General features: G+C 39.1%; 1 protein-coding gene across 1 annotated transcript; it reads right to left on the reverse strand.

Annotated features, from left to right (window-relative positions):
• Positions 1-21,563: 21,563 nt before the first annotated feature.
• LOC104105420 (glucosamine inositolphosphorylceramide transferase 1-like) lies at positions 21,564-26,126 on the reverse strand. Its single transcript, XM_009613715.4, has 4 exons — positions 25,528-26,126; positions 25,160-25,282; positions 23,598-23,765; positions 21,564-23,458 (listed from the first exon to the last, which is right to left on the reverse strand). The coding sequence occupies exons 1-4, from the start codon at positions 25,882-25,884 to the stop codon at positions 21,776-21,778; spliced, it is 2,331 nt and encodes a 776-aa protein (XP_009612010.1). The 5' UTR covers positions 25,885-26,126; the 3' UTR covers positions 21,564-21,775.
• Between the last annotated feature and the right edge of the window lie 1,583 nt (positions 26,127-27,709).

Here is a 27,709-nt window from a genome sequence, read left to right on the forward strand (position 1 = left end):
TGAATCGCACCCCATTCCAAGCTTAATGAACTTTAGAATTTAAAACTTCTACATTCGATGCCGAAACCTATCAAATCACGTCCGATTGACCTCCAATTTTACACACAAGTCATATTTGACATTACAGACCTACTCCAACTTCCGGAATAGGATTCCGACACCGATATCAAAAAGTTCACTTCTGGTCAAACTTCTCAAAAACCTTCAAATTCCTAGCTTTAGCCAAATGACTCCAAAATGACCTACGGGCCTCCGAATCCACTTCCGGACGCACTCCCAATACCAGAATTACCATACGGAGCTATTCCCAGACTCGGAATCCCAAACGGACATGGATAACATTGAAATGCACTTCAACCTAAATTTATGAAATTCTTCCAAAATGCAAACTTCCACAATAGGTGCCGAAACGCTCCCAGGTCATCCAAAACCCGATATGGATATACGCCCAAGTCCGAATTTATCATACGAACCTGTTGGAACCTTCAAATCCTGATTCCGAGATCGTTTACTCAAAAATCCAACCTTAGTCAATTCTTCCAGCTTAAAGCTTCCGAAATAAGAATTTTCTTTTCAAATCAACTCTGAACTTCCGAAATTTCAATTCCGACCACGCGTACCAGTCATAATACTTGAAGTAAAGTTACTCATGGCCTCAAACTGCTGAAGGACGCGCTAGAGCTCAAAACGACCGGTCGGGTCGTTACAGTAGGTATCGTATTTAGTGATAAACGAGGCCTTTTCCTGATCCTCCGGGTTCATCTATATTTGGTTGAACCCGAAGTAGGCATCGAGAAAACTGAGAGTCTCGTGGCTGGCCATGGCATCGATCATACGATCGATATTAGGCAAAGGATAAGAATCCTTGGGGCATGATTTATTCAGGTCCTTATAATCTACACACATTCTAAGTTTGTTTCCCTTCTTAGGGACTACCACTACGTTTTCTAACCATTCGGGATACTTTAACTCCCAAATGGATCCTATTTTGAGAAGTTTGGTTCCCTCATCCTTGATGAAGGCGTGTTTGACCTCGGACTGGGGCCTTCTTTTTTGCTTCACCGGGCGGAATTTAGGGTCTAGGCTCAGTTTATGAGTGGTAATTTCTGGTGGGATCCCTATCATATTAAGGTGGGACCAAGCAAAGCAATCCATGTTAACTTTAAGGAAATGAATAAGTTTTTTCCTGAGTTTGGGGGTTAGCCCAGTGCCCAGGTATACCTTTCATTCGGGCTGATGCTTGGCCAATGTGACTTGTTCCAGCTCTTCAACTGCTGATTTGGTGGTGTCAGAGTCATCGGGAATTATGAAGGATCGATGGATCCAGTAGTCGTCATCCTCGTCGATCCCTTGCTTCTGCAATTGGGTCGAGGCCGGTGTCTGTGGTTATTATTTGGTCTCCTACTTTCCATTCGAATATGATCCCTTCATTGATGAGAGTGTCGATACCGGTGTCACTTCATCAACTGCAAACATCTCCTTGGCGACGGGTTGTTCCCCGTACACTGTTTTGACTCCCTCTGATGTCGGGAACTTCAGAACTTAGTGAAGGGTCGAGGGTACTGCCCTCATGTTATTGATCCAAGGTCTTTTGAGTAGGGCGTTGTACCTCATGTCACCCTCGATCACATGAAACTTTGTTTCTTGGATGGTCCAACTACGTTCACTAGCGAAGTTTTCACCTTTGGTGGTTTTGCTTGCCATGTTAAAGCCGTTAAGTACTCGGGCTGCGGGCACAATTTGATCTTGTAGGTCGAGCTGTTCTACGACCATCGATCGAATAATGTTGGCCGAGCTACCTGGATCAATCAAAAAATGTTTAACTTGAATTTTATTCATAAGGACAGATATTACCAGTGCGTCATTGTGGGGTTGTAAGATCCCCTCTGCATCCTCGTCATTGAAAGACAAGGTCCCTTCTGGTACGTAGTCTCGAGTCCGCTTTTCCCTTGTGATCGACACCTTGGTGCGTTTGAATACGGTCCCTTGAGGAATATTGACCCCTCCAATAATCATGTGGATCACGTGTTACGGCTCTTCTTGATCATTCTGTCCGTTTGAATCTCTGTTCTTGAAGTGGTTTTTAGCCCGATTTCTTAAGAATTCTCGAAGATGCCCTTCGTTGAACAAACGGGATACCTCCTCCCTCAGCTGTCTGTAATCTTCTGTTCTATGACCATGGGTGCTATGATATTTGCACATTTGACTAGGATTTCTTTAGGCCGGATCAGTCTGTAGAGGTCGGGGCCACCTGGTGTCTTTGATGCACCCAATGGCCGATACAATAGCTGATGCATCAACGTTGAAGTTGTATTTCGATAGTCGTGGTGCTTTTTTGGGGTTGACATTTCTGTCGAAACCGCTCTTATTCATGAGCCCTCGAGAGCTCTGTACTCGATCATTTCTTCTATCAATTCGAACGGGGTTGCATCCAGGCCCATTATTTCTCTGATCTCCATCGTATGGCTGATATCGATCTTTGTTTGACCGTGGTTTCCGGTCAATATCCCTTTTAACTCTATCGATGGCCCTGTTTGGATAAATGTACCCGGAAGGAGCCCCCAACTGGTCATCCTCGACCCTAATCTTTGACTGGTACTGATTATGCACATCGGCCCAGGTTACAACTGGATATTCGATCAAGTTCTGCTTTAACTGTTGTGAGGCTACCGAACTTTGTATGTTTAGGCCTTGAGTGAAAGCCTGAACGGCCCAATCGTCGACGACCGGGGGCAGATCCATACGCTCCATTTGGAACTGAGATACGAACTCTCTAAGCATCTCGTTGTCTTTCTGTTTTACTTTGAAGAGGTCTGACTTTCTAGTCTCGACCTTTATCGCTCTGGCGTGTGCTTTGACGAAGGAATATGCGAGCATGGCAAAATAATAAATGGAGTTAGGTGGCAAATTATGGTATCATATCATCGTTCCCTTTGATAAAGTTTCTCCAAATTTCTTCAGCAATACAGACTCATTCTCATCGTCCTCTAGATCGTTTCTCTTTATTGTGCATGTGTAAGAAGTGACATGCTCGTTGGGGTCGGTAGTTCCATTATACTTGGGAATTTCTGGCATGCTGAATTTCTTCAGAATGGGCTTAGGAGCCGCGCTCGGGGGAAAGAGATTTTGTACGAACTTCTTTGAATCCAAACCCTTCAAAATCGGTGGTGCCCCCGGAATTTGATCAACTCGGGAGTTATATGTTTCCATTATTTTGTCATTCACTTCAATATTCTTCTCCCCCGATTCAATTCGCTTTGTTAGCTCCTCGAACATTTTCAAGATAGAGGGGTTGGTCCCTGACTCATTCACATTTGACCTCCCGGCACTGGCTCGGCCTTGTGAATAACTTCCTGTGATGGCTCGGGTTCGACCCTACTCGGTGCGTGGTTCTAATTTTGAAGTTGTGCTATTGAAACTTATTGAGCCTGCAGTATTTCAAATATTATTCGAAGGCTTATTCCGCCTTCTTTGTTGCCCTGTGCGTTCTGATCGGCTGATCGAACGTCTCTGCGGACGCTATTTTCGAAGTCGACGCCCAGATTTGCATTCAGGGCAACATAGGAACTGACGTTGATGAGGTCTGCAACTGGTACTCCCTCGAGGTCAATTGGAAGCACTCAAATACAAACTTGAAATTCTATATAACTCAAACTGGAAAACAAGGGCGGATCCACCTCCCGACCTACGGGTTCACGTGAACCCAGTAGATTTTGTCCAAATAATGTAAATATATTCGAAAAATTTACTAAATATAAATGTTTGAACATAAACTCAGTAACTATTGAAAATTTACTCGAGGTCGTTGCAGGAACCCATAAGCATTAAATCTTGGATCCGCCTCCGCTGGAAAAGCAAAGACCTCTTGGAGACAAGACAAAGGGTTCTACACTCGCTCAAAATGCATTTACGACAGATAAATGCTTCATTGACATTGATTTTACATAATCATGTAACAGTAGCAATTTTTAGGCTAAAATGAAGTTAGTTACTCATCCATATCACATGCCTCCTTCCCATACACTTTTATAAAATATATTTGCATACATCTATATATAGATTGGTTTATTTTTTTATTTTTTATTTTTGCTTTATCAAGCATTCTGTATCTGAAAGTCACTGGTCCTAGTGTCCGACAAATTATGATTTGCGTTAGGTAGATTCACTAAGGGGTAAAGAAATTTTCTATTCTCAAAGGCTCGAACTCATGAGGTACATAGCCCAAAGGTGGTTGACCCCCTTCGTCGAAAACTTACACTGTATATATAAGTAAAATATTAGATTTTAATGATATATAATATATATTGAATATCTTTTATCGTGAATTTTTTACTTATTTTAAGTTTGAACATCCTAAATAAAATTACTGATTTTGCCACTGCTCGTTATCTCTCAAGGATTTTACCAATTCCGCCGCACTCTTTGATATCCCATTTTTGGTTCTCTTTCTTTTCTTGGTAGATTGTTGGTAGTGGACATGTACAGTTTAGTTTCTGGAGTTCGATCGATAATTCGAGTGCATTTGTCTTTAGATATGAGATAAAATTAAACCTCTTCATATTCCTAGACAAAGTCATCGCCTTTAGCTTTTTGGAGGCAAGTGTCTAAATTATGATCCCAAGGTGATATCAGCTATGTTGTTTCATTCTCCAAATCCTTCTGACCTTCTTACAACTTCTTTTAAGAACAAAAAATAACTGAGGTAACATAATATATATCGTAACAATCATGCAATAAATTTGGCATTTACAAAGGTAATACTCCAAAAATAATAGTAGTAGTTTGGTGCAAAAATCGGATAAGAGTAACGACCACACTAATGTGGCCCAACTGTGGCCACACGGGTGAAATTACATCAACAACCTCCTAATTATTTAGTCCTATAATTTTCCCTCCAAAACAAAAAATTAAATATGGAGAGGCACTTCCTATTCCCAAATCCCAAGCATTGAGCCGCGTGAAATCATTCATGTTCACATACCAAGAAAGCTAAAAAGTCTTTACATCATATTGTATTTCCATTTTATTTTATGTGTATAGCAAATTATTGTATTTCCTTAAAACAAATATGGTATACGATTTAGTAGGAGGAAGAAAATTTGAATTCACCAGATTTAGTAGTATCAATACTTCCTCCTTATCAATAATACAAGAAAAAATAAGTATAACATTAATACAAGGAAAAATAACAGACAATATTATAAGAAAATCATATTAATCCATAAACATTTTAATGACAAGGGTAGAACACAGTCACTACATGACCTTAATGAAAAAATCGAAAAAGCTAAGACTTAGATGTTCCTAGCACTTCAACAGTGAATATCAATATAACTATGAATCGCAATGATGTAATTAACATTAGTGTAGTATATGACTACAACCTTAGTCAATTGACTTATATTGTTGTTATGAATAACTAATGGCCGATATGTATGACCTTAATGAATGAAATTATATATTGGCTATTACATAAACGATCAATATAACTATGAATCGCAACGATGTAATTAACATAGGTTATATGACTACAACCTTAGTCAATGGATTTATATGGTTACTATTAATATCTACTTATTATTATGGCTTGAATTAAATAATTTAACAATTGATATCAAAATGAACATTACACAGGGACTATGAATAACTAGTGACCGATACGTATAACCTTAATGAATGAAATTATATATTAGCTATTACATAAACGATCAATATAACTATGAATCGCAACGATGTAATTAACATTAGCGTAATATATGACTACAACCTTAGTCAATGGACTTATATTGTTGCTATGAATAACTATTGGCCAATACGTATGACCTTAATGAATGAAATTATATATTGGGTATTACATAAACGATCAATATAACTATGAATCGGAACGATGTAATTAACATAGGTTATATGACTATAATCTTAGTCAAAGGATTTATATGGTTACTATTAATATCTACTTATTATTATGGTTTGAATTAAATAATTTAACAATTGAGGTCAAAATGAACATTACACGTGGACTATAAATAACTAGTGGCTAATACGTATCACCTTAATGAATAAAATTATATATTAGCTATTATATAAACGGTCAATATAACTATGAAGCGCAGCGATATAATTAACATAGGTTATATGACTACAACCTTAGTCAATGGATTTATATGGTTACTATTAATATCTACTTATTATTATGGTTTGAATTAAATAATTTAACAATTGATGTCAAAATGAACATTACACAGGGACTATGAATAACTAGTGGCCGATACATATGACTTTAATGAATGAAATTATATATTAGCTATTACATAAACGATCAATATAACTATGAATCGCAAAGATGTAATTAATATTAGTGTAGTATATGACTACAACCTTAGTCACTGAACTTATATTATTGCTGTGAATAACTAATGGCTGATACGTATGACCTTAATGAATGAAATTATATATTGGCTATTACATAAACGATCAATATAACTATGAATCGCAACGATGTAATTAACATAGGTTATATGACTACAACCTTATTCAATGAATTTATATGGTTATTATTAATATCTACTTATTATTGTAGTTTGAATTAAATAATTTAACAATTGAGGTCAAAATGAACATTACACAGGGACTATGAATAACTAGTGACCGATACGTATGACCTTAGTGAATGAAATTATATATTGGCTATTACATAAACGATCAATATAATTATGAATCACAACGATGTAATTAACATTAGCGTAGTATATGACTACAACCTTAGTCAATGGACTTATATTGTTGCAATGAATAACTAATGGCCGATACGTATGACCTTAATGAATGAAATTATATGTTGGGTATTACATAAACGATCAATATAACTATGAATCGAAACGATGTAATTAACATAGGTTATATGACTATAACCTTAATCAAAGGATTTATATGGTTACTATTAATATCTACTTATTATTATGGTTTGAATTAAATAATTTAACAATTGAGGTCAAAATGAACATTACACAGGGACACTTAATTCATTAATATTTCATAATTAAATTGCTAATTAGGTCCCAAATCTAACAACGGATGTCAAAATTAACATTACAATGGGACTAAATATACAAAATACACATTTTAATTTGGTTCCAAATCTGCATTTTACTAAACTTTATGGTTAAATATGCCTTTTTGAACGGTTGGTCGTGTATATATACACATTCACCCACACAACCCTAAAGACATAAACACACACTCTTACACAAACCCTAAAAAATCAACTATGGACTCCTCTCCCAGCTGTGCCAAACGATCCCTATCTTACTCCTCTTCTGATGATAACGAGGAAGAGCATAATCTAACATTTGAAGTGCTTATGAGTTTGGGCTAAATGAGTTTCTTACTATTATTTTTGATACCTTAACTCTAGATAAATATATGCATCGGTATATTTTTGATGCATCCGGCAGTGAGGCTTTGTGTTTTATAGTTTAGGGTTAAAAGTTATTACTAATGATTTTTTCTTCTGTTTATAACATATTCCAAAACGAATCTACTCGCATCTTCCTAAAACAAATAACACCGTGCTTCTTCAATATGGTGGCAAAGAGTGATTTGTAGGATTGACCATTGGTGAACGAAGAAAGCTCAAAGAAGACTAAAAATAATTTGTGGCGGAGAATGATATCAAGCGAGGTTGGGTCGTTAAATTTGAGTTGGTTGAAATTGCACCATTGTTTGTTGTCTTCAAAGTGCAAGTGAAAGGACAAGGAACTTCTGAAGATCCGGTTGAAATTAATTAGTTTTTAGGTTATGTTTGTGTTGCTTTTTCCTTTTTTTTTAGATTTTATTTTTAAGTTCATCCAGTTATGGTATGTGTACTTTTATTTTCTATTGAACTATGAATAATATCAAATTTATATCTATATCTAGCTCTCGTATTTTTTTTATATAATTATATCTTCTTCTTTTTTAATTTTTTATATCATTTCAAAAGACTAAAACAGTCTTGAATTCGAAAGAGTTAGGAAGAGTAAATAAGAGGTGTAAATGCTTCATTGAGAAGTTAAATGGTTGACATGTGAATAGTTTTGTTAGTAAATAGGATTCAATATCTACACGGGGATTCAAAAATTGTAGTTATCAATATAATTTTGGTAACCAAAATAGTTAATACAATTCAACTAACACCATTAGTTTCGACAACAACTCTATTCAAACCAAACCAGATAGTCGCACCAGTAATAAGTTGTTCGGTCACTGACATGATTCTTTAGGCTAACTAAAATGGAGGATTCTTTAGGCTAACCAGATTGTAAGTATTTTCAGTGGAATTATTAGGCTAATTAAGAATCTTTTTTTTTTCAAATACTGGAAGAACATATTTTTTTTATAAAGAAATATGACATCGATCCTACTTGTGTGAGTTCATGCACTTAGCCACTTTGTGATAATAATGACAATGTCATATGTAGCATATGAAAATATACAAACTCAAATATGTCAAACAACTCATATTATGATTTTTTTCAAATTTGCTCCACTAATTAGAAAACTTATACTATAATATCTTTATCGAAATATTTTCTTCGGTTCTAAATAAGTACCGTATAAATGAATATCTTGTGTCCGGTCAAACACAAAATGATACGCACAGGGATAGATGTAGTATTCTTGTCACGACCCAAAATCTAACCCGTCGTGATAGCGCCTATCGTGGTACTAGGCAAGCCGACCTTTCCAAAATACTTTCAAAATTTAACAGAAATAAATTAAGACATTTAAAATAACCGGAATTTCTCATAAATATGGGGTAAAACCCAATTAAATATAAGTGCGGAAAAATAGTCCGACATCGGGGTGTCACTAAGTCATGAGCAACTAGACTCTCAATCTAAAAAATAATGTCTACAATAGTCTGCATCTAGATATCAATACAGAGAAAGATAGATAATAAGGAAGGAGCACAAGGTCCACGAACACCGTCAGCTACCTCGTAAATCTCCGGAAGATCAACTACGCACGTACTCAATGACCTTCGCGTCCAGTCATACCTGAATCTGCACACAAGGTGTAGGGAGTAACGTGAGTACTTCCAACTCAGTAAGTAACAAAATTAAATAAGGAACTGAGAAGCAGTGACGAGCTACCCAAATGCAGTTCATTTCAGTAATTTTAGCAAGAAAAGTAGGCATGCTTTCAATTCGGTGTTTTAAATCAAATCATTTCGAGCTCAGGTACAACAATATAAGCCCTCCACAAAATATCACAACAACAACAATTAGCAACGAAGTGCAACAGCAAAATAAGAGCAAGTACAGCCTCACAGGGCTACTGTCACTCATCTATCTCAACAGCTCAATCACTCAACTCTCAGCCTCCATACTCACGATCAAAGGTACATGCACTCACTGGGGGTGTACAGACTCCGGAGGGGCTCCTACAACCCAAGCGATATATATTGTTACGGCGTGCAGCCCAGTTCATATATTGCTGCGGCGTGCAGCCCGGTCCATATATTATTGCGGCGTGCAGCCCGATTAGAGTACTGCTATGGCGTGCAGCCCGATCCAATATATCTCACATAGCTCTCAACCCGGCACTCAGGCCCTATCTCAGTCACTAACCTCTCCAGCCCCTCGGGCTCACAGAATATCATAATAACCAGCCTAAACAGGGAATACAACAAGTATCAATAAGAAATGAGAGGAAACAGAGATATAACACACAATAAGACTGTGACTGAGTACAACACAGCAATTAGCAGTCAATTCAATAAGTATACGATCGCTGCGGGTCCCAATAGTGATATCATGTGGCCTAAGCATGGTTTGTAACATGAAAGGCAGTCAATTGCTCAAAAATAAGGAAAAACAAGTAATAACAATGGCTATTCGATTTTATAGTCTCACGAGACGGACCAAGTCACAATCCCTCATGGTGCACGCTCGCACGCCCGTCACCTAGTATGTGCGTCACCTCCAAATATCACACTATACAAATTCTTGGGTTTTTATACCCTCAAAAACAGATTTAAGACTGTTACTTACCTCGATCCGAGCAAAATCCTACTCTACGATGCCTTTGCCTCTCAAATCGGCCTCCAAACGTCCCGAATCTAGAAGTAATACAACAAAATCAATAAGGTCTAAAGAGATCAATTTCACAAGAAAACTACTAAAATATAGCCCAAAATCCGAAATCGCCTCAAACCAGCCCCCAGGCCCATGTCTCGAAATCCAACAAAAGTCACAAAACCCGGAAGCAAATTCACTCACGAGTCTAACCATACGAAATTTATCAAAAACTGACATCGTTTGGTCCCTCAAATGCCCAAATTACACTCTCCAAAATCCCATGCCCTAACCCCCAATTTTCACATCAAAATCCCACTAATTAGATGAGAAATCAACGGAAAAATACCATAGCTAAGGGTATTAGAGCTCAAGAAACTTACCTAACTGAATAACCATTGAATCCCCTTTAAAATCACTCCAAAAGCTCCAAGGTCCGACTTGAAAATGGTGGAAATGAGCAAATATTCGCGAAGCCTTCTATTTATAGATTCTGCTCTCGCATTTGCACAACAACCTCCGCATATATGGAAAATCACTTAAGTCCCCAATTTCGCACATGCGCTCCCTATCCCCTTTTGCGACCTCGCAGGTGCGGAAAAGACCTCGCACCTGCGGCCACTGCCTGACCTCCTCTCTTCCGCTTCTGCGGGCTCGCAGATGCGCACACCCACTCGCACCTACAGTTCTTCCCAGTCCAACACACTCCCGCGCCTGCGTCCGTGCCACCGCACCTGTGGCGTCGCACCTGCGGGGATACCCTCACAGGTGTGATTACACCAGCAACAGGCCAACTTCAGCAATTCTCCAAACTTCAAACTTGATCCGTTAACCACCTGAGGCCCTATGGGCCTCAACCAAACATACCAATAAGTCATATAACCTCATACGAACTTAATCGAACCTTCGAATCACTCAAGACAACATCAAAATACCAAATTATCCTCGGATTCAAGCCTAAGAACTTCTAAATTTCCGAATTCCACAATCGATGTCGAAACTTACCAAACCACGTCCGAATGACATTAAATTTTACACACATGTCAAAAATGACACCACGAACCTACTCCAATTTTCGAAAATCCATTCCGACCCTGATATCAAATTTTTCACTGCGGATCAAAATCGCCAAATTTCCAACTTTCGCCAATTCAAGCTAAATTCCACTACGCACCTCCAAATCACATTCCGAACAGGCTCTTAAGTCCAAAATCCCCTAACGGAGCTAACGGAACCATCAAAATTCAAATCTGAGATCGTTTACACATAAGTCAATATCCGATTAACTTTTCCAACTTAAGCTTCTAATGAAGAGACTAAGTGTCTCAACTCACTCCGAAACCACTTCGGACCCGAACCAACTAACCAGACATATTATAATATAATTGAAGAAGATAGAAGAAGCAGAAATGGGGGAAACGGGACTATAACTCTCGAAACGACTGGTCGGGTCGTTACATCCCCCCTCTTAAATAAACGTTCGTCCTCGAATGGGTCTAGAAACATACCTAGAGTCTTAAATAGGTGTGGATATCTGCTCTGCATCTCCCGCTCGGTCTCCCAGGTAGCCTCCTCCACAGGCTGACCTCTCCTCTGTATCTTCACTGAAGCTATATCCTTTGACCTCAACTTCCGAACCTGCCGACCCAAAATGGCCACTGGCTCCACATCATAAGTCATATCACCATCCAACTGAACCGTGATGAAATACAGAACATGGGACGGATCTCCAATATACTTTCGGAGCATAGACACGTGAAATACTGGATGCACACTCGACAAGCTGGGTGGCAAGGCAAGCTTGTAATCCACCTTCCCTATCCTCTGAAGCACCTCAAAGGCCCAATGAAACGGGGGCTCAACTTGACCCTCTTCCCAAACCTCATAACACCCTGCATGGGTGATACCTTCAGCAAAACCTTCTCCCCAACCATGAAAGACACATCACGGACCTTCCTTTCCGCATAGCTCTTCTGCCTAGACTGCACCGTGCGAAGACGCTCCTGAATCAATTTCACCTTGTCTAATGCATCCTGGACCAAGTCTGTACCCAAGAGCCTAGCCTCACCCGGCTCAAACTATCCTACTGGAGATCTACACCTCCTTCCATATAAAGCCTCGTACAGCTAATACAAGCCAATACCTGACTCGGCTCCGAAATATCCAATCTGACAAACTGGCCAGCTAACGCCTGGATATCCAATGCCAAAGGCCTCTCTACTGCTGGAAGATATGCTAAACTCCCCAAACTCTCCGCCCGTCGATTCAAAGCATCGGCCACCATATTGGCCTTCCCTGATAGGTACAAAATAGTGATATCATAGTCCTTGAGAAGCTCCAACCATCTCCGTTGGCGCAAATTAAGATCCTTCTACTTTAACAGATGCTGCAAACTCTGGTAATCAGTATAGATCTCACAATGAACCCCGTACAAATAGTGCCGCCAAATCTTCAAGGCGTGAACAATAGCTGCTAACTCAAGATCATGGACAGGATAGTTCTTCTCATGAGTCTTCAACTGGCGCGAGGCATAGGCAATCACCCAACCCTTTTGCATCAGAACACTTCCAATACCTATCCTCGAGGCATCACAATACACGGTGTAAGAACCTGAAGCTGATGGCAGAACTAACACTGGAGTTGTGGTCAAGGCAGTCTTGAGCCTCTGAAAGGTTTCCTCACACTCACCCGACCACCTGAATGGAGCACCCTTTTGGGTCAATTTGGTCAAGGGAGATGCAATATATGAAAATCCCTCCACAAAGCGACGGTAATAGCCCGCCAAACCAAGAAAGCTCCTAATATCCGTGGCTGAGGACGTTCTAGGACAACTCCGCACCGCCTCTATCTATACACTGTTCATCAAATGCATAAACGCTGATAGGGCATTAGTTAACCCAAAAGACATCACTAAGAACTCATAATGGCCATATCGGGTCCTGAAAGCTGTCGTAAGAATATCCGAATCTCGAATCTTCAGTTGGTGATACCCAGACCTCAAATCAATCTTGGAGAATACACTCGCTCCCTGAAGCTGGTCAAACAAGTCATCAATACGAGGCAAAGGATACTTGTTCTTAACTGTGACCTTGTTCAACTGCCTGTAATCAATGCACATCCTCATGGAACCATCCTTCTTCTTCACAAATAGAACTGGTGCACCCCAAGGTGACACACTAGGCCGAATAAACCCCTTATCAAGGAGTTCCTGAAGCTATTCTTTCAACTCCTTCAACTCCGTCGGTTCCATACGATACGGTGGGATAGAAATGGGCTGAGTGCCCGGCACCAAATCAATACCGAAGTCAATATCCCTGTCAGGTTGCATGCCCGGCAGGTCTGCAGGAAACACATCCAGAAAATCACGTACCATCGGAACAAAATCAATGGCAGGAGTCTCTGCACTAACATCCCTCACAAAAGCCAAATAGGATAGACAACCCTTCTCAACCATCCGCTGAGCCTTCAAATATGAGATCACCCTACTAGGTACATAGTCTATAGAATCGCTCCACTCAGCCCTCGGCAAATCCGGCATCGCCAACATCACGGTCTTAGGGTGACAATCTAGAACAACATGACATGGAGACAACCAATTCATACCTAATATCACATCAAAATAGACCATACTAAGCAGCAAAAGATCCACTCAGGTCTCCAGAACCCCAATGGTCACCACACATGACCGATATACGCAGTCCACAATAATTGTATCACCCACAAGAGTAGATACATGAACAAATAAAACTAAAGACTCACGGGGCATATCCAGAAAATGAGCGAAATACGAGGAAACATATGAATAAGTGGAACCAGGGTCAAATAATCCTGAGGCATCTCTGTGGAAAACTGACACAATACCTGTAATCATAGCATCTAAAGCAATAGCATTTGGTCTGGCAGGAAGAGCATAGAAATGGGCCTGGCCACCCCCTGATCAGCCTCCCTCTCTCGGGCAACCCCTAGCTGACTGGGCGGGTGGTGGAGGAACTGATGCTGATAACATGGACTGGCTCCTCTACGGAGCTCCCTACACTCATAGTAACACCCTGGTGCTGGAGACTGAAGGGAGCCCCGATCAGCGGGATAACTAGCAGAAGGACCGGGCATAGACGAACCCTGACCGGATGGAGCATGAGAAGAACTCTGTGCTAAAAGGGCACCAAGAGATGAACGACCTTGCTGATAACTGTGAGAACCATGGCCAGATGATGCACCACGGTGAACTGGGAGAGCCGCCTGAGCATGTCTGAATGGACGGCCTCTACCGTGCTGGAACTGACCCCCAGAAGGAGTACCACTAAATCCACCCTATCCACGAGGCCTCTTGGCCTCCCTCTCAACCTTCTCCTAACTGCGAACCATCTCAATCTGCCGAGCAATGTCGACAACCTCATCAAAAGTAGCACCAGACACTCTCTCTCTGGTCATAAGCAATCGCAGCTGATAAGTGAGGCCATCTATAAACCTCCTGGTCCTCTCCTTGTCTGTGGGAACTAACCAGATAGAATGGAGGGCCAAATCCAAGAATCGCATCTCATACTGTGTCACAGACATATCACCCTGACAAAGCTGCTCAAACTGTCTGCGCAGCTCCTCTCTGCGGGACTGAGGCACGAACTTCTCTAGAAACACAACGGAGAACTGCTGCCAAGTAAGGGGCGCTGCGCCGACTGGCCTACGCCTCTCGTAAGCCTCCCACCAACTGAATGCAGCCCCAAAGAACTGAAAGGTAGTGAACGAGACCCTACTGGTCTCAAGGATACCTGTTGTACGGAGTATCCTCTGACACCTGTCCAAGAAACCCTGTGCATCCTCTCCCTCTGCACTACTGAAAGATGGAGGCTGGAGTCTCCCAAACCTATCCAATCTACGCTCCTCATCCTCAGGCATAGCAGGAATCACATAATCCTGAGCAGCTGCAACCGGCTGGGCTGGTGGTGCCCCCGATGTCTGGAATCCCTGTACCACCTGCTCTAGTGTGCGAGCAGCGAGAGTCTGAGCACCTCCCCCGGCCTGAGAAGTGGCTGCTGCGGCCGGAACAGAGACCGCCTAAGCAAGACTGGTACACGCAGTCAGAATCTGAGCTAAGGCCTCATGAAGGCCTGGAATCACAATAGGCACAGGTGGTGCCTGAGCTAGTGCATCAACAACTGGAATCTGGTCCTGATATGGGGCAACTGGTGGATCTGCAGGTACTTCCCCAGCTGTTGTGCGGGCTGCACCTCTGCCCCTACCACAGCCTCTACCGCGGGCTCGGCCTCTCGCGGCCCTGGCTGGTGGTTGGGCCTCGTGACCGGTAGTACGAGTCCTCACCATCTGTGAGAGAATGAAATAACAGATGTTTAGTTACTAGAATCAACAGATTCGCATGACAAGAATTCAAGAATGTGGAGTTTCCTAAGGGTTCTGCAACCTCTCGAAGATAAGTATAGATGCATCAGTACCGATCCGCAAGACTTTACTAAACCCGCTCATGACTCGTGAGACCTATGAAACTTAGGATCTGATACCAACTTGTAACGAACCAAAACCTAACCCGTCATGATGGCGCCTATCGTGGTACTAGGCAAGCCGACCTTTCCAAAACACTTTCAAAATTTAACAGAAATGAATTAAGACATTTAAAATGGCCGGAATTTCTCATAAATACGGGGTAAAACCCAATTAAACATAAGTGCGGAAAAATAGCCCGGCATCGGGGTGTCACTAAGTCATAAGCAACTAGACTCTCAATCTAAAAGACAGTGTCTACAATAGTCTGCGTCTAGATACCAATACAGAGAAAGATAATAAGGAAGGAGCACAAGGTCTGCGAACGCCGGCAGCTACCTCATAAATCTCCGAAAGATCAACTGCGCACGAACTCAATGACCTCCGCGTCCGGTCACACCTGTATCTGCACACAAGGTGCAGGGAGTAACGTGAGTACTTCCAACTTAGTAAGTAACAAAATTAAATAAGGAACTGAGAAGCAGTGACGAGCTACCCAAATGCAGTTCATTTCAGTAATTTCAGCAAGAAAAGTAGGCATGCTTTCAATTCGGTGTTTTAAATCAAAATATTTCGAGCTCAGGTACAACAATATAAGCCCTCCACAAAATATCACAACAACAACAATTAGCAATGAAGTGCAACCGCAAAATAAGAGCAAGTACAACCTCACATGGCTACTGTCACTCATCTATCTCAACAACTCAATCACTCAACTCTTAGTCTCCATACTCACAATCAAAGGTACCTGCGCTCACTGGGGGTGTACAGACTCCGGAGGGGCTCCTACAGCCCAAGCGCTATATATTGTTGCGGCATGCAGCCCAGTCCATATATTGCTGCGGCGTGCAGCCCGGTCCATATATTGTTGCGGCGTGCAGCTCGATCCAAGTACTGCTGCAGCATGCAGCCTGATTTGATATATGGCCCGAAGGCTTGTTGCGGCATGCAACCTGATCCAATATTGTTGCGGCGTGCAGCCCAATCCAATATATCTCACATAGCTCTCAACCCGACACTCAGGCCCTATCTAAGTCACTAACCTCTCCATCCCCTCGAGCTCACAAAATATCATAATAACCAGCCCAAACATGGAATACAACAAGTATCAACAAGAAATGAGAAGAAACAGAGATATAACACATAATAAGACTGTGACTGAGTACAAGACATCAATTAGCAGTCAATTTAACAAGTATACGACCGATGCGGGTCCCATTAGTGATATCATATGGCCTAAGCATGGTTTCTAACATGAAAGGCAGTCAATTGCTCAAAGACAAGAAAAAACAAGTAATAACAATGGCTATTCGGCTTTACAGTCTCACAGGACGGACCAAGTCACATCCCTAACAGTGCACGCTCGCACGCCCGTCACCTAGCATGTGCGTCACCTCCAAATATCACATTATACAAATTCTCGGGGTTTCATACCCTTAAAACCAGATTTAAGACTTTTACTTACCTCGATCCGAGCAAAATCCTACTTCGCGATGCCTTTGCCTCTCAAATCGTCCTCCAAACTTTCCGAATCTAGCCACAAGTAATACAACACAATCAATAGAGTCTAAAGGGTTCAATTCCACAAGAAAACTACTAAAATATAGCCCAAAATCCGAAATCGGCTCAAACCGGCCCCTGTGCCCACTTCTCGAAATCCGACAAAAGTCACAAAACCCGGAAGCCCATTCACTCACGAGTTTAACCGTATGAAATTTATCAAAAACCGACATCGTTTGGTCCCTCAAATTCCCAAATTACACTCTCCAAAATCCCAAACCCTAACCCCCAATTTTCATTTCAAAACCCCACTAATTAGATGAGAAATCAACGGAAAAATACCATAGCTAAGGGTATTAGAGCTCAAGCAACTTACCTCGCTGAAAAACCCTTGAATTCCCTTCAAAATCACTCCAAAAGCTCCAAGGTCCGACTTAAAAATGGTGGAAATGAGTAATAATTCGCGAAGTCTTCTATTTATAGATTCTGCCCAGGCTTTTCGCACCTGCGGCTCAGAATGTGCACCTGCGGTCTCGCTTTTGCGCAACAACCTCCGCATCTGCGGAAAATCCCTTAAGTCCCCAATTCCACACATGCGCTCTCTATCTGCTTCTGCGACCTCGTTGGTGCGGAAAAGACCTCGCACCTGCGGCCACTGCCTGACCTCCTCTTTTCCGCTTCTGCGGGCTATGACCCCCTTCTGCGGGCTCGAAGATGCGCACACCTACTCCCACCTGCGGTTCTCCCAGTCCAACACACTCCCGCACCTGTATCCGTCCCACCGCACATGTGTCCGTCCCACCGCACCTACGGCGATACCCTCGCAAGTGCGATTACACCAGCAATAGGCCAACTTCAGCAATTCTCCAAACTTCAAACTTGATCCGTTAACCACCTGAAACACACCTGAGGCCCTCGGGGCCTTAAAAAAATATGCCAACAAGTCATATAACCTCATACGAACTTAAGAGAACCTTCGAATCACTCAAGACAATATCAAAACACCAAATTACCCTCGGATTCAAGCCTAAGAACTTCTAAACTTCTGAATTCCACAACTGATATCGAAACTTACCAAACCACGTCCGAATGACCTCAAATTTTACACACATGTCACAAATGATACCACGAACCTACTCCAATTTCCGAAAATCCATTCCGACCCCGATATCAAATTTTCTACTCCCGACCAAAATCGCCAAATTTTTAACTTTCGCCAATTCAAGCTAAATTCCACTACGGACCTCCAAACACGCTCCTAAGTCCAAAATACCTTAACGGAGCTAACGGAACCATCAAAATTCAAATACAAGATCGTTTACACATAAGTCAACATCCGATTGACTTTTTCAACTTAAACTTCTAATAAGGAGACTAAGTGTCTCAATTCATTCTGAAACTACTCCAGACCCGAACCAACTAACCCTACATATCATAATATAACTGAAGAACACAGAATAAACAAAAATAGAAAAAACGGAGCTATAACTCTCGAAACGACCGGTCGGGTCGTTACAATTCTAATGACAGGTTCAGTTGAATCTATAACTTCGAGTCAGACTATAAATTTATGTATAAAAATTAGTGTGGTAGAAATACCTATTCACTTACACTTAGAAGAACATAGGTGAGTAAGAGATGAAAAAACAATCAAGTATTAGGTTTGTTTAAGTATTAGGGCTTTGAAGAGGGATAAAATATACCTTAGGATTTTACTTTCGGCCATCTAGGGTTGTTTAAATATTAGGACTTTGAAGACCTTATTATACGAAAGATATACGAAATATACAATTAAATATATGTATATTGATGAATAAATTCGAAATGTATACACGTATACTACAAAAAAAGATGAAAAAATACATTTATGGGAAAGAGGATTTGCATGCTTGATATTTTCCATGTATTGGGAAGACAACCATTCAATGGATGAGAGAGAATCAAGTTGAGAAATTCAAAATCTAACGCGAAGGGTATTTTTGGTATAAAATTAGCGCAGAAACCCTAATTTGGTTGTGATTTTACATTAATAATCCCATTTGGACCATTGTGGCCAAAAAGAGTATGGCAGAAAGGAATTTTTCATAACATTATTGCATTATAGCCACTCGCAGAAAAATTCTAACATTAGGGGTGTCATTTGACACTATTAAGCAAAACCATTTCCTTATATATATATATATATATATATATATATATATATATATATATATATATATATATAATAATAATAATAATAATAATAATAATAATAATAACAACAACAACAAACTCAGTATAATCTCATAAGTGGAGTCTGAGGAGTGCAGTGCGTACGTAGACCTCATCCCATAAATGGGATCTGGGGAGTGCAGTGTGTACGTAGACCTCACCCTAACTTCGAGGTAGAGATTCTATTTTCTTATATATATGTATGTGTAAAATATAATACTAATATTATTCTAAAAGCAACATGTAAATGTTATACAAAATAAATACACCATATTGGATACTCAAAACATTAGATTTGATACTCAAAATCTAAAAAACCAACATGGGTCAAAAGGAAAGACAAGCAAAAGAAAATGGACTTAAGGAAGGCCAAAGTCCAGACTATGTGGGTCATGATATAATGAACTTTGATGAGAGTTTCAGGAAAAGAAAGATTTGCAAGCAAAGCTTGGGTACTCAAAAGTTTAGATTTGATACCAATATAGTATATACAAGGAGTAATAAATACTCTTTTATCTTTAACCAGAGCTCTCGAATTCGAGCTTTGGTACGAAATCGTGTTTTTAAAAAAGCACTTTACCATAATATGGGATTTTCAAATGCAAATTTAAATTTAATCGAACTTCAACATGAATATCGAAACATCGAGGAAAATTAAAACAATATATACCCTTATCTATCTATGTACATTATTTATAACTTGGACCTAAAAGGAGTCAGAGTATTATGTCAATTGTCAAATGTGCTGTCAAAAGGTGAGTATAGGTGTGGCTCGTGGAGCACCACAAACATATTTTAGGTCCCATTTGTCTATATATATATTTAGAGCCTACATTTTCACTAACTACATTCCCTATGCTTCTTTAGATATTCACTCAATCAATTCACATGCACAACAACGTGGATGGGAAACATTAAGCTTTTGGAGATTACACAAACCACGTAGTGAAAAGCATCCTTCCCCTCTTTGTCCGTGTTTTTTTTAAAACGTGTATTTTGATCAATCTCGACTATTTTATTGAATAACTACAAACTATCTTATAATAGTATAATCTTGTCGTGCTACGACCATAGAAGTACTGAAACAAGAAAAAAAAAAAAGTATATACTTGGACGATCTATTAAATATTTCAAATTTTGCTTTTCTAGAGAGACGAGAGGTTTAGTTTAATTAACCTGAATGAGGCAGTTATGAAAATCTTAATCAGACTCTACACTACTATGCACTTTAAGTCAATCTTGATTAAGATGGATATCTACGCTATCGTACCTCCTCCTTGTGTCAGTTAATGCTTAGGTGCATATTTTGTTACTACTCTAATTTAAACTTTGATCTTCTCTCCATGTCATTTAATGCCCGTGCTCGAATATAGGCCGACCTAAATTTTGGTAGTAAACAGTTCGACATTTTGTTGGACAATAATTTTTTTTTACTGGTCAATATATGATGCCTATTAAGTTGACCAGACTATCTAGATTCTAGTACTATACTATGAACGTTCCTCAAAGGAGAGAAAGAAAAAGGGAAAATCTCACGTGGTATTATTTAAGGATACTGTAATGCCCTTATGTACCTTAAGCATTGTCAATGTCTTTTTTGTTTTTTCCCTGAGATTAAGAATAGTAAAACTTATTTGTCAAATAACTTTTTTATATGTGATTTTTAATTAGAGCACCGCTAGCAAAAGCTTTTTGTTTTGCCCCTGGAGGACAAGATGCGAGAAATGAGGTTAAGATGATACAGACATGTGAATAGGAAAGATGTAAATGCCCTTATGAGGAGGTGTGAGAGATTGGTCTTGATAGGCACGAGGAAGATATAAGTAGGCCTAAGAGGTATTATGGTGAGGGGATTAGTCGGGAGATAGCGCAACTTTAACTTACTGAGGATATGAGGGTGTGGAGGTCGAAAATTAGCATAGAAGATTAATAGGTTGAGTGTATTTCCTTGCCATACTAGTTGCATTAGTGGTCAGGATTAGGGTAGAAAATTAATAGGTTGAGTGTATTTCCTTGCGATTCTAGTTGCATTAGTATTAGTCTTGTATTTTCTTGTTCGTAGATTTTTATTTCTACCTATTATTATTTCGCTTCAGTTATCTTGCTACTGCTTTTTTTATTTATTTTTGAATTTTATTTATTTTTGAACCGAGGGTCTTCAAAAACAGTCTATCTCTACAGGATGGGGTAAAGTCTAGGTACACACTACCTTTAAATATTCAAGAGAAACTGTGTTGCCTTGAAATCATATCACAAATAGATGTTGGTGAAAGTACATCTTGAAATCTGATAGAAAGGATATCACAGAACTATATCAATTTATGTATCTAAACTAATGTACATTTGCCTTACAAAAGTTGAAGTCCCTCCCAAAGCAGAATTTACAACAGGAGGTAAACAAAGCTTGACCAAAATCATAAAACCAAAATTATACCAAGAGGAAAGAAAGATCAAAAAGAAAAAAAAAATGAAAAGCACTAACTTCAACTATGATGCTAGAAATTTGCTCCTTGCTATACATCCCAACCATCTTTTCGATGGTGAAATTCTGATTTTCTACTTGATATGCTTCCATACATTTCAGAAAATTTTTGGAGGCAACTGCTTCTTAGCCCATAGTGAGTCTGCGTATTCCGGCTAATTGCAACACCAGAAAATTTTGAAGTATCGATTGCCCATGCAGGTTTAACGTATTCAACTGTACTAGACGAGCTCGCGTTTGCATATAAGTAGTTTAGCAAAACATCCTCACAGTTAAAAAGCTTGTCCACCACTTCTCTACCTGCAGCAGCTTCATCGCTCCAGTACTTCTCGAAAGCCATTTTGCTGTCGACAAAGGCTGCTCCTGTTAGAATCATATTATAACCATTGTGCTCGCGAGCATGATTCTCAGCCCTATATTTCAATGGGTTTCCATCTGCAAGCCGGGGATAAAACCCTACTATGCGCTCAGGATGCTCACGCCATACCTTAAATCCACGTTCAACATCATCACAAGGCATCATAATGTCATCATCAAGTTCAAGAACCGCACGTGTCTTTATCAAAGGATCTACCTTAAATCGATTGTTCAGCGAGTTTTGTTCCTCTACTCTTATCCTAACTGGCACTGCTGAATCAAGCTCACTCAATTCTGGAGGTTGGCCTTTATTCCACACTACAACAATATCACGAACTGAAGAACACCTCGAGTAATGCTTGACATACATTTTCAAGTTCCAGAGCCGAGCATCATAGGTCATTGTTAATAAAGTGAACTGAGAGTACTGACCGTTCAACGGGTAAGCTTCCTGTGCACCGCTGCCTCCATAGAAGTACTTAACTCCGGTGCACATTAACACCACAGTCACTAGAAATACTAAAGCAAGAACAAACCCTCCACTGCATGTTTTTGGATTTATTCTGGCACGGAGAGACGAGCTTGCTCTGTTCAAGCGGCTACAGACTAGTCTCATTCTAGAAGATAACAAGCTTGATCTTTCCCAATCGAATGCGGCATCACTCCTCTTTCCAACATTGTGAGGGCACCAACTTAAGGGTACTAATCCTTTCACTGCTCCTAGTAACATACCAAAGAGTATAACCAGAACTACAACACCTAAAGCTGATGCAAAACCTAAAATAAACCGTCGATTTACATCTCCTGAAGGGACTCGGTCCCCGTCCATAACTGCAACCCACTCCCCGGAGCTTAGTTGTTGCACGTCAAGTTGATGACTGCGGGCCCCATTCCAGGCATTCCGTCCCTTCATCGACTCTTTAAGACCCAGAGGGACTTCAACTTCTTTGTACTCAGTAGGAGTCAGAACCTCTATTTTGAAGAGACGCAGGCGTCGCCCATATGTCTCACCACAGTCTTGACCAGCACGATAAAGATGTCCATCGTATAAAAATGGTCTACCTCCATTTCGGGCTCCCTTGCTCTTGTCTGTGTTATAGATAGGATTCTTTTTGTGTGGTTTCCAAGGACCAAGAGGTGAGCTACTATACCAAATCTCCAACTGACCGTTCTTCTTGGCACCAATTCCACTATGATCTGAACCGAAAAGCCAGTACTTCCCATCATGTTGAGTTATAAAAGAATCAACAAGCGGCTTTTTCATTATGATCTTTTCCAGTTTCCATTCTGTAGGAAACTTTACAGCTCGATAAAGACGAAGATCCCCTTTTGCGCTGCCCTCAGGCATCATATAGATCTGCACAAAATAAAAAGTTGATGGAAATATTAATCACGACGTTAAGAAAAGTAGACGTCAATGATAGCGCAAGTGTAATGTTGTTGTTTCAGATAAAGTTACATGACATATAAATAGTTAAGGAAGTAAAAAAGCTTACATTGCCATTGTAGTCAAAGACATAAGGATAGGAGAGATGCCAGTCTTCATCCAGAGCAACACCCAACTGTTCCCACGTTGCTCCCTTATCAGTACTTCTTGCAACTCCAATATCGCCTTGCATTGTGATTGAATTCTTTGATTCAAAGAACAAGTAAAGGATGTCTCCCTGAATAAATGTAACAAAAAGGAAAAATAACAATCAAGATCCTGCATGGCCTAAAAGAGAGGAATCTAAAGATCGTAGCACAACCAGACACCCCAGTGAAAATTGTTCAAAAATAAAATATCATGTAACACTACAATTAGACAAGTCATATATATGGTATTACTTTCAGAAGAGAATCCTAAATCTATGAAAACAGTTTATTGACAGTAAGAGAAACTCAAGAATCCTGGTTTTAATTGTAAATAATTGAAGCAAACTTATTCTGTTTGAGTATGTAACGCTTTGAATCTTATTCTTATACAACTCAATTTTTCCCGTGGCATTTAAAACTCGAGTGAGGAGTCAGTCAACAAATTTCCTGATAAAAAGAGAACTTCTGTGTACAATGACCATTTCTAATTCTACATAGTTGTACCAGACCATGGATTTTTATTAATTACATGTAACATCATTGGCTTTGGCTATATTCCTAGTAAGCACTTGAAACCGATTCCCCCTTATCCTTCAGAGGATTTAATCCAATTTCTCCAGTAAAATGAAAAGAGAAGAGCAAAGTTCCCCTAATTATCCTCTTTCTATCCCAAGTTTTTGCACATTATTAACCCAAGACGGGCTATGGCAGAACGGAGCAGAAAAATAAACATAACCAAGGAAAGCAACATAAAAAAGAGCCAAAAGGATAATGTCAAAGAACTAAACTACAACCTTTTCCATCCCTATCTACTTTATAACTCAACTCCTCCTTCATTGCAGGATTACTCACCAAAAGGATGTGTTAATGACAAATCCTGCGACCTCATCAGCCAATTTAAATAATTGCAACAGCACCACAACAGCTTACTAATCTATCTGTTTCAGAAAGGTAATTACGCTGACATGGTTCGGTTCCATTAACGTCACATCTAATCTCTAAAAGATGATGATAATAGAGGATTAAAGTTAAACAACTTGTCCACAAAAGTCTCATCAATTAAACTTCAAACAAGCCATCATACTTTCACCAACCTGATTACATGCATATTGAAAAACTAAAGATGCTTCCTGTTATTTGCATACATCACAAATATAACAAAGCCAATCTATCATAGAGCAACAAAACTTAGCAAACATTACTAATTACTAAGTTACTTTCAAAAAGAATAACTTCTTTTTAAATTAGAAAATTTTTTAACTTAACTTCCAATTATATCCTAAACGAGAAGCTTTTAACACAAAGGCACCCTGAAATGTTTAACACCATAAGTTTCAAAAGAATCATAGCCACACAAATGTTATGGCATGCTTATGACCGCAAATTTTAAAAGTTTTCATTTCTTTTTTAAACTCCGTGCGCGATTAAATAGATTCCAGAATCAAGACACAAAAGCTAAATTAGAAAAAGGAAAAAAGATTACCTGAACATAAAGAAAAGGGTCAGCAACAAAATTACTGGGAAAACTAGCCCCAGAAGCTGAAGCACAGGTGACAACTGGATTTGCCACTGGCCATGATGCACTTTTGTTCCTCCAAACATTTGCCTGCCAAAACATTTCCACAACATAAAGTTCAACAAATCATGAAATCCCCACAAAACTTAGCAACTTTAGTCCATTAAAAAAAATTAAATCTTTGAGCCAAACCCCCCATAAAACCAAGAATTCTCAATTTAAAATGTTTAAAACTAAAATTCCCAAAACCCCAAACCAGAAAAGATCAAAAATTTTACCATTAAAACCAAGAAATGAGCAAAAGAAAACAAAAAAAAAAGGGAAAAATTTCTTACCTCTTCAATGGGTTTAAGGTTAAAAGGAGAGTCACCATAGTAAACACCAATAGACCAAGAACCCTCATTGTCCTCATGACATCCCAAAGAAGAAAGTGTTGTATGTACATTAGGGGGTAGTAAAAGCCTACAGTAAATCCCAGCAATTGAAGCAAGACAAACAAATGACACCAAAAAGAAGACAAAAGCTGAAGAGTTAGCACAAGGATCACTGCTGCTGCTGTTACTACTTCCATTAATATTACTCTTAGTGGTGTTGCTGTTATTGTTCTTATTGTTGCACCACTGCCACCACCTACCACCGCCTCCACCACCGTGTACGTTGGTCCCGGAAACCGCAATTGGGAGAGACCCCATTAACCAAAATGGAAAAAAGTTTCAATCTTGCTGAACTTTATTGCAAAAAAATTCAATCTTGGTGAATTTTATTGCCAAAAAAAATCAATTTTGGTGAAGTATTTTTGTATGTATGTAATTTTCTATCTTCTTTTCTTGTTGTTTCTTCTTTGCTGAAGCCTTTGGTTTTGTGATGAATTTTGTAACTTCTCTCTACTATGTATGTATTCTTGAATTTTTGTTGTTTTTGCCAAGGGAATTTTGAAAGTAGAAAAAGGTGACAGAGAGGTGGAGAAAATAGAAAAACACAAATGTTGATTAAGCAAAGCAACTTCTTGCTCTGTTTGTCTAATTGAGTTGTCTATGTTGGTGTGCTGGCTTTGGCATTGATGTTAATATATAGAGAGTCTTGGTTTCAAATTTCTACATTTGTTTTGTTCTTTTTCCTCTTTATTTTATTTTTCACAACATGTGGATAACTGATTAATATTTATAGTCAAAGTTACTTAATCAGATAGTTAGGATGGCCCTTAATTAAAGGCGTATAATCGAATAGTTGATGCTTTAGTTATATTAAGATTAGTTATGTTAAGATTAATTATATTAATATTATTTATTATTGACTGTTTAGTACTTCATGTTGTATTAATTTTGAAATTGTCAATTTTATTATTTTATCATGACTCATGAGATCACTATTCTACTATCTTGCAAGTATAACTTATCCCAATACCATTTTTATTCCTGAGATAAGGATTAATACCCAAATGAGGGATAAGGCGATAATAAATTTTTATCTCAAAATTATTTTTGTTTATTCGTCGTACCAAACGACTTCTTCTAGTCAAAGGTGCTTAGTCGGATTGTTAGAACCTTTTCGCCCTTAATTAAAAGCGCATAATTAGAAAAAAAGATTTTTTGATAATAAAAGATTTAGTATAAAAAGTAAATTTGAATTAGTCGAGTCAGTAAATATAAAAAAATAAATTATATAATTTTGATTATTCTTTCTTATGTTATGGGGATATTTGTCAAATGAAAAAAAAAATGTATATTGTATTGGTGGGCTGTTGACAGATTAGAGTAGTCTTTGGTCTTTGGGAACTCCTTCATAAGTAGGCCTCCTTTGACAATTAGCATTAAATTATTCATCTCAATTAACACTTGCATTAATCACTTCTAGAAGAAATAATAAATATATAAGCCTTCTTGTTCCTTTAGTGATGAGTTGTTGAGAAGAATAATCAGATTATACTCTCTGTTTTGCTATTTGCTAATTAATTCTAATTGTACAATGTGTCAGACGGTATTTTCTATGTTTAAATTGTAGTACTATAATTGTGCTGGTAACAAATTTGACCTTTAAATATAGAAATATTGTTACAGGCTACATATTTGCACTTTCTCCAAAACCGTTTTTTCTTGAAAAATATATATATTTATACACGTATGTCATGTGCATTTGAGATTTAATTGTAGGAAATTTTACCTTATTTATTATAAACTAAAATTATTTTAAAAAATTATTTTCTATTAGTTACCTTTTATATTTTATAGCAAAATAAGTATTTTATGATATATATTACAATTGAGACATGAAATATGCTATTTATGTTTTTCCTCTCTTAGAGAGCTGGACATACCTATTTTTAAGGAATTGTCGTTACTGTATTCATGAATACATGGCGCGAATACATGTGAATACATGCGCGTACAACTGTATTCATAAAAAGAGCAGCGCGAATACATGCGTGTACAACTGGATTGCCCTGATTTTAGAGGCTTTTTGTGGCTGTATTCATGAATACATGGCGTGAATACATGCGCGTACAGCTGGACTGCCCTG

This window comes from Nicotiana tomentosiformis, chromosome 5 (genome assembly GCF_000390325.3).
Source record: "Nicotiana tomentosiformis chromosome 5, ASM39032v3, whole genome shotgun sequence".
In the NCBI taxonomy this organism is placed as follows: domain Eukaryota; kingdom Viridiplantae; phylum Streptophyta; class Magnoliopsida; order Solanales; family Solanaceae; genus Nicotiana; species Nicotiana tomentosiformis.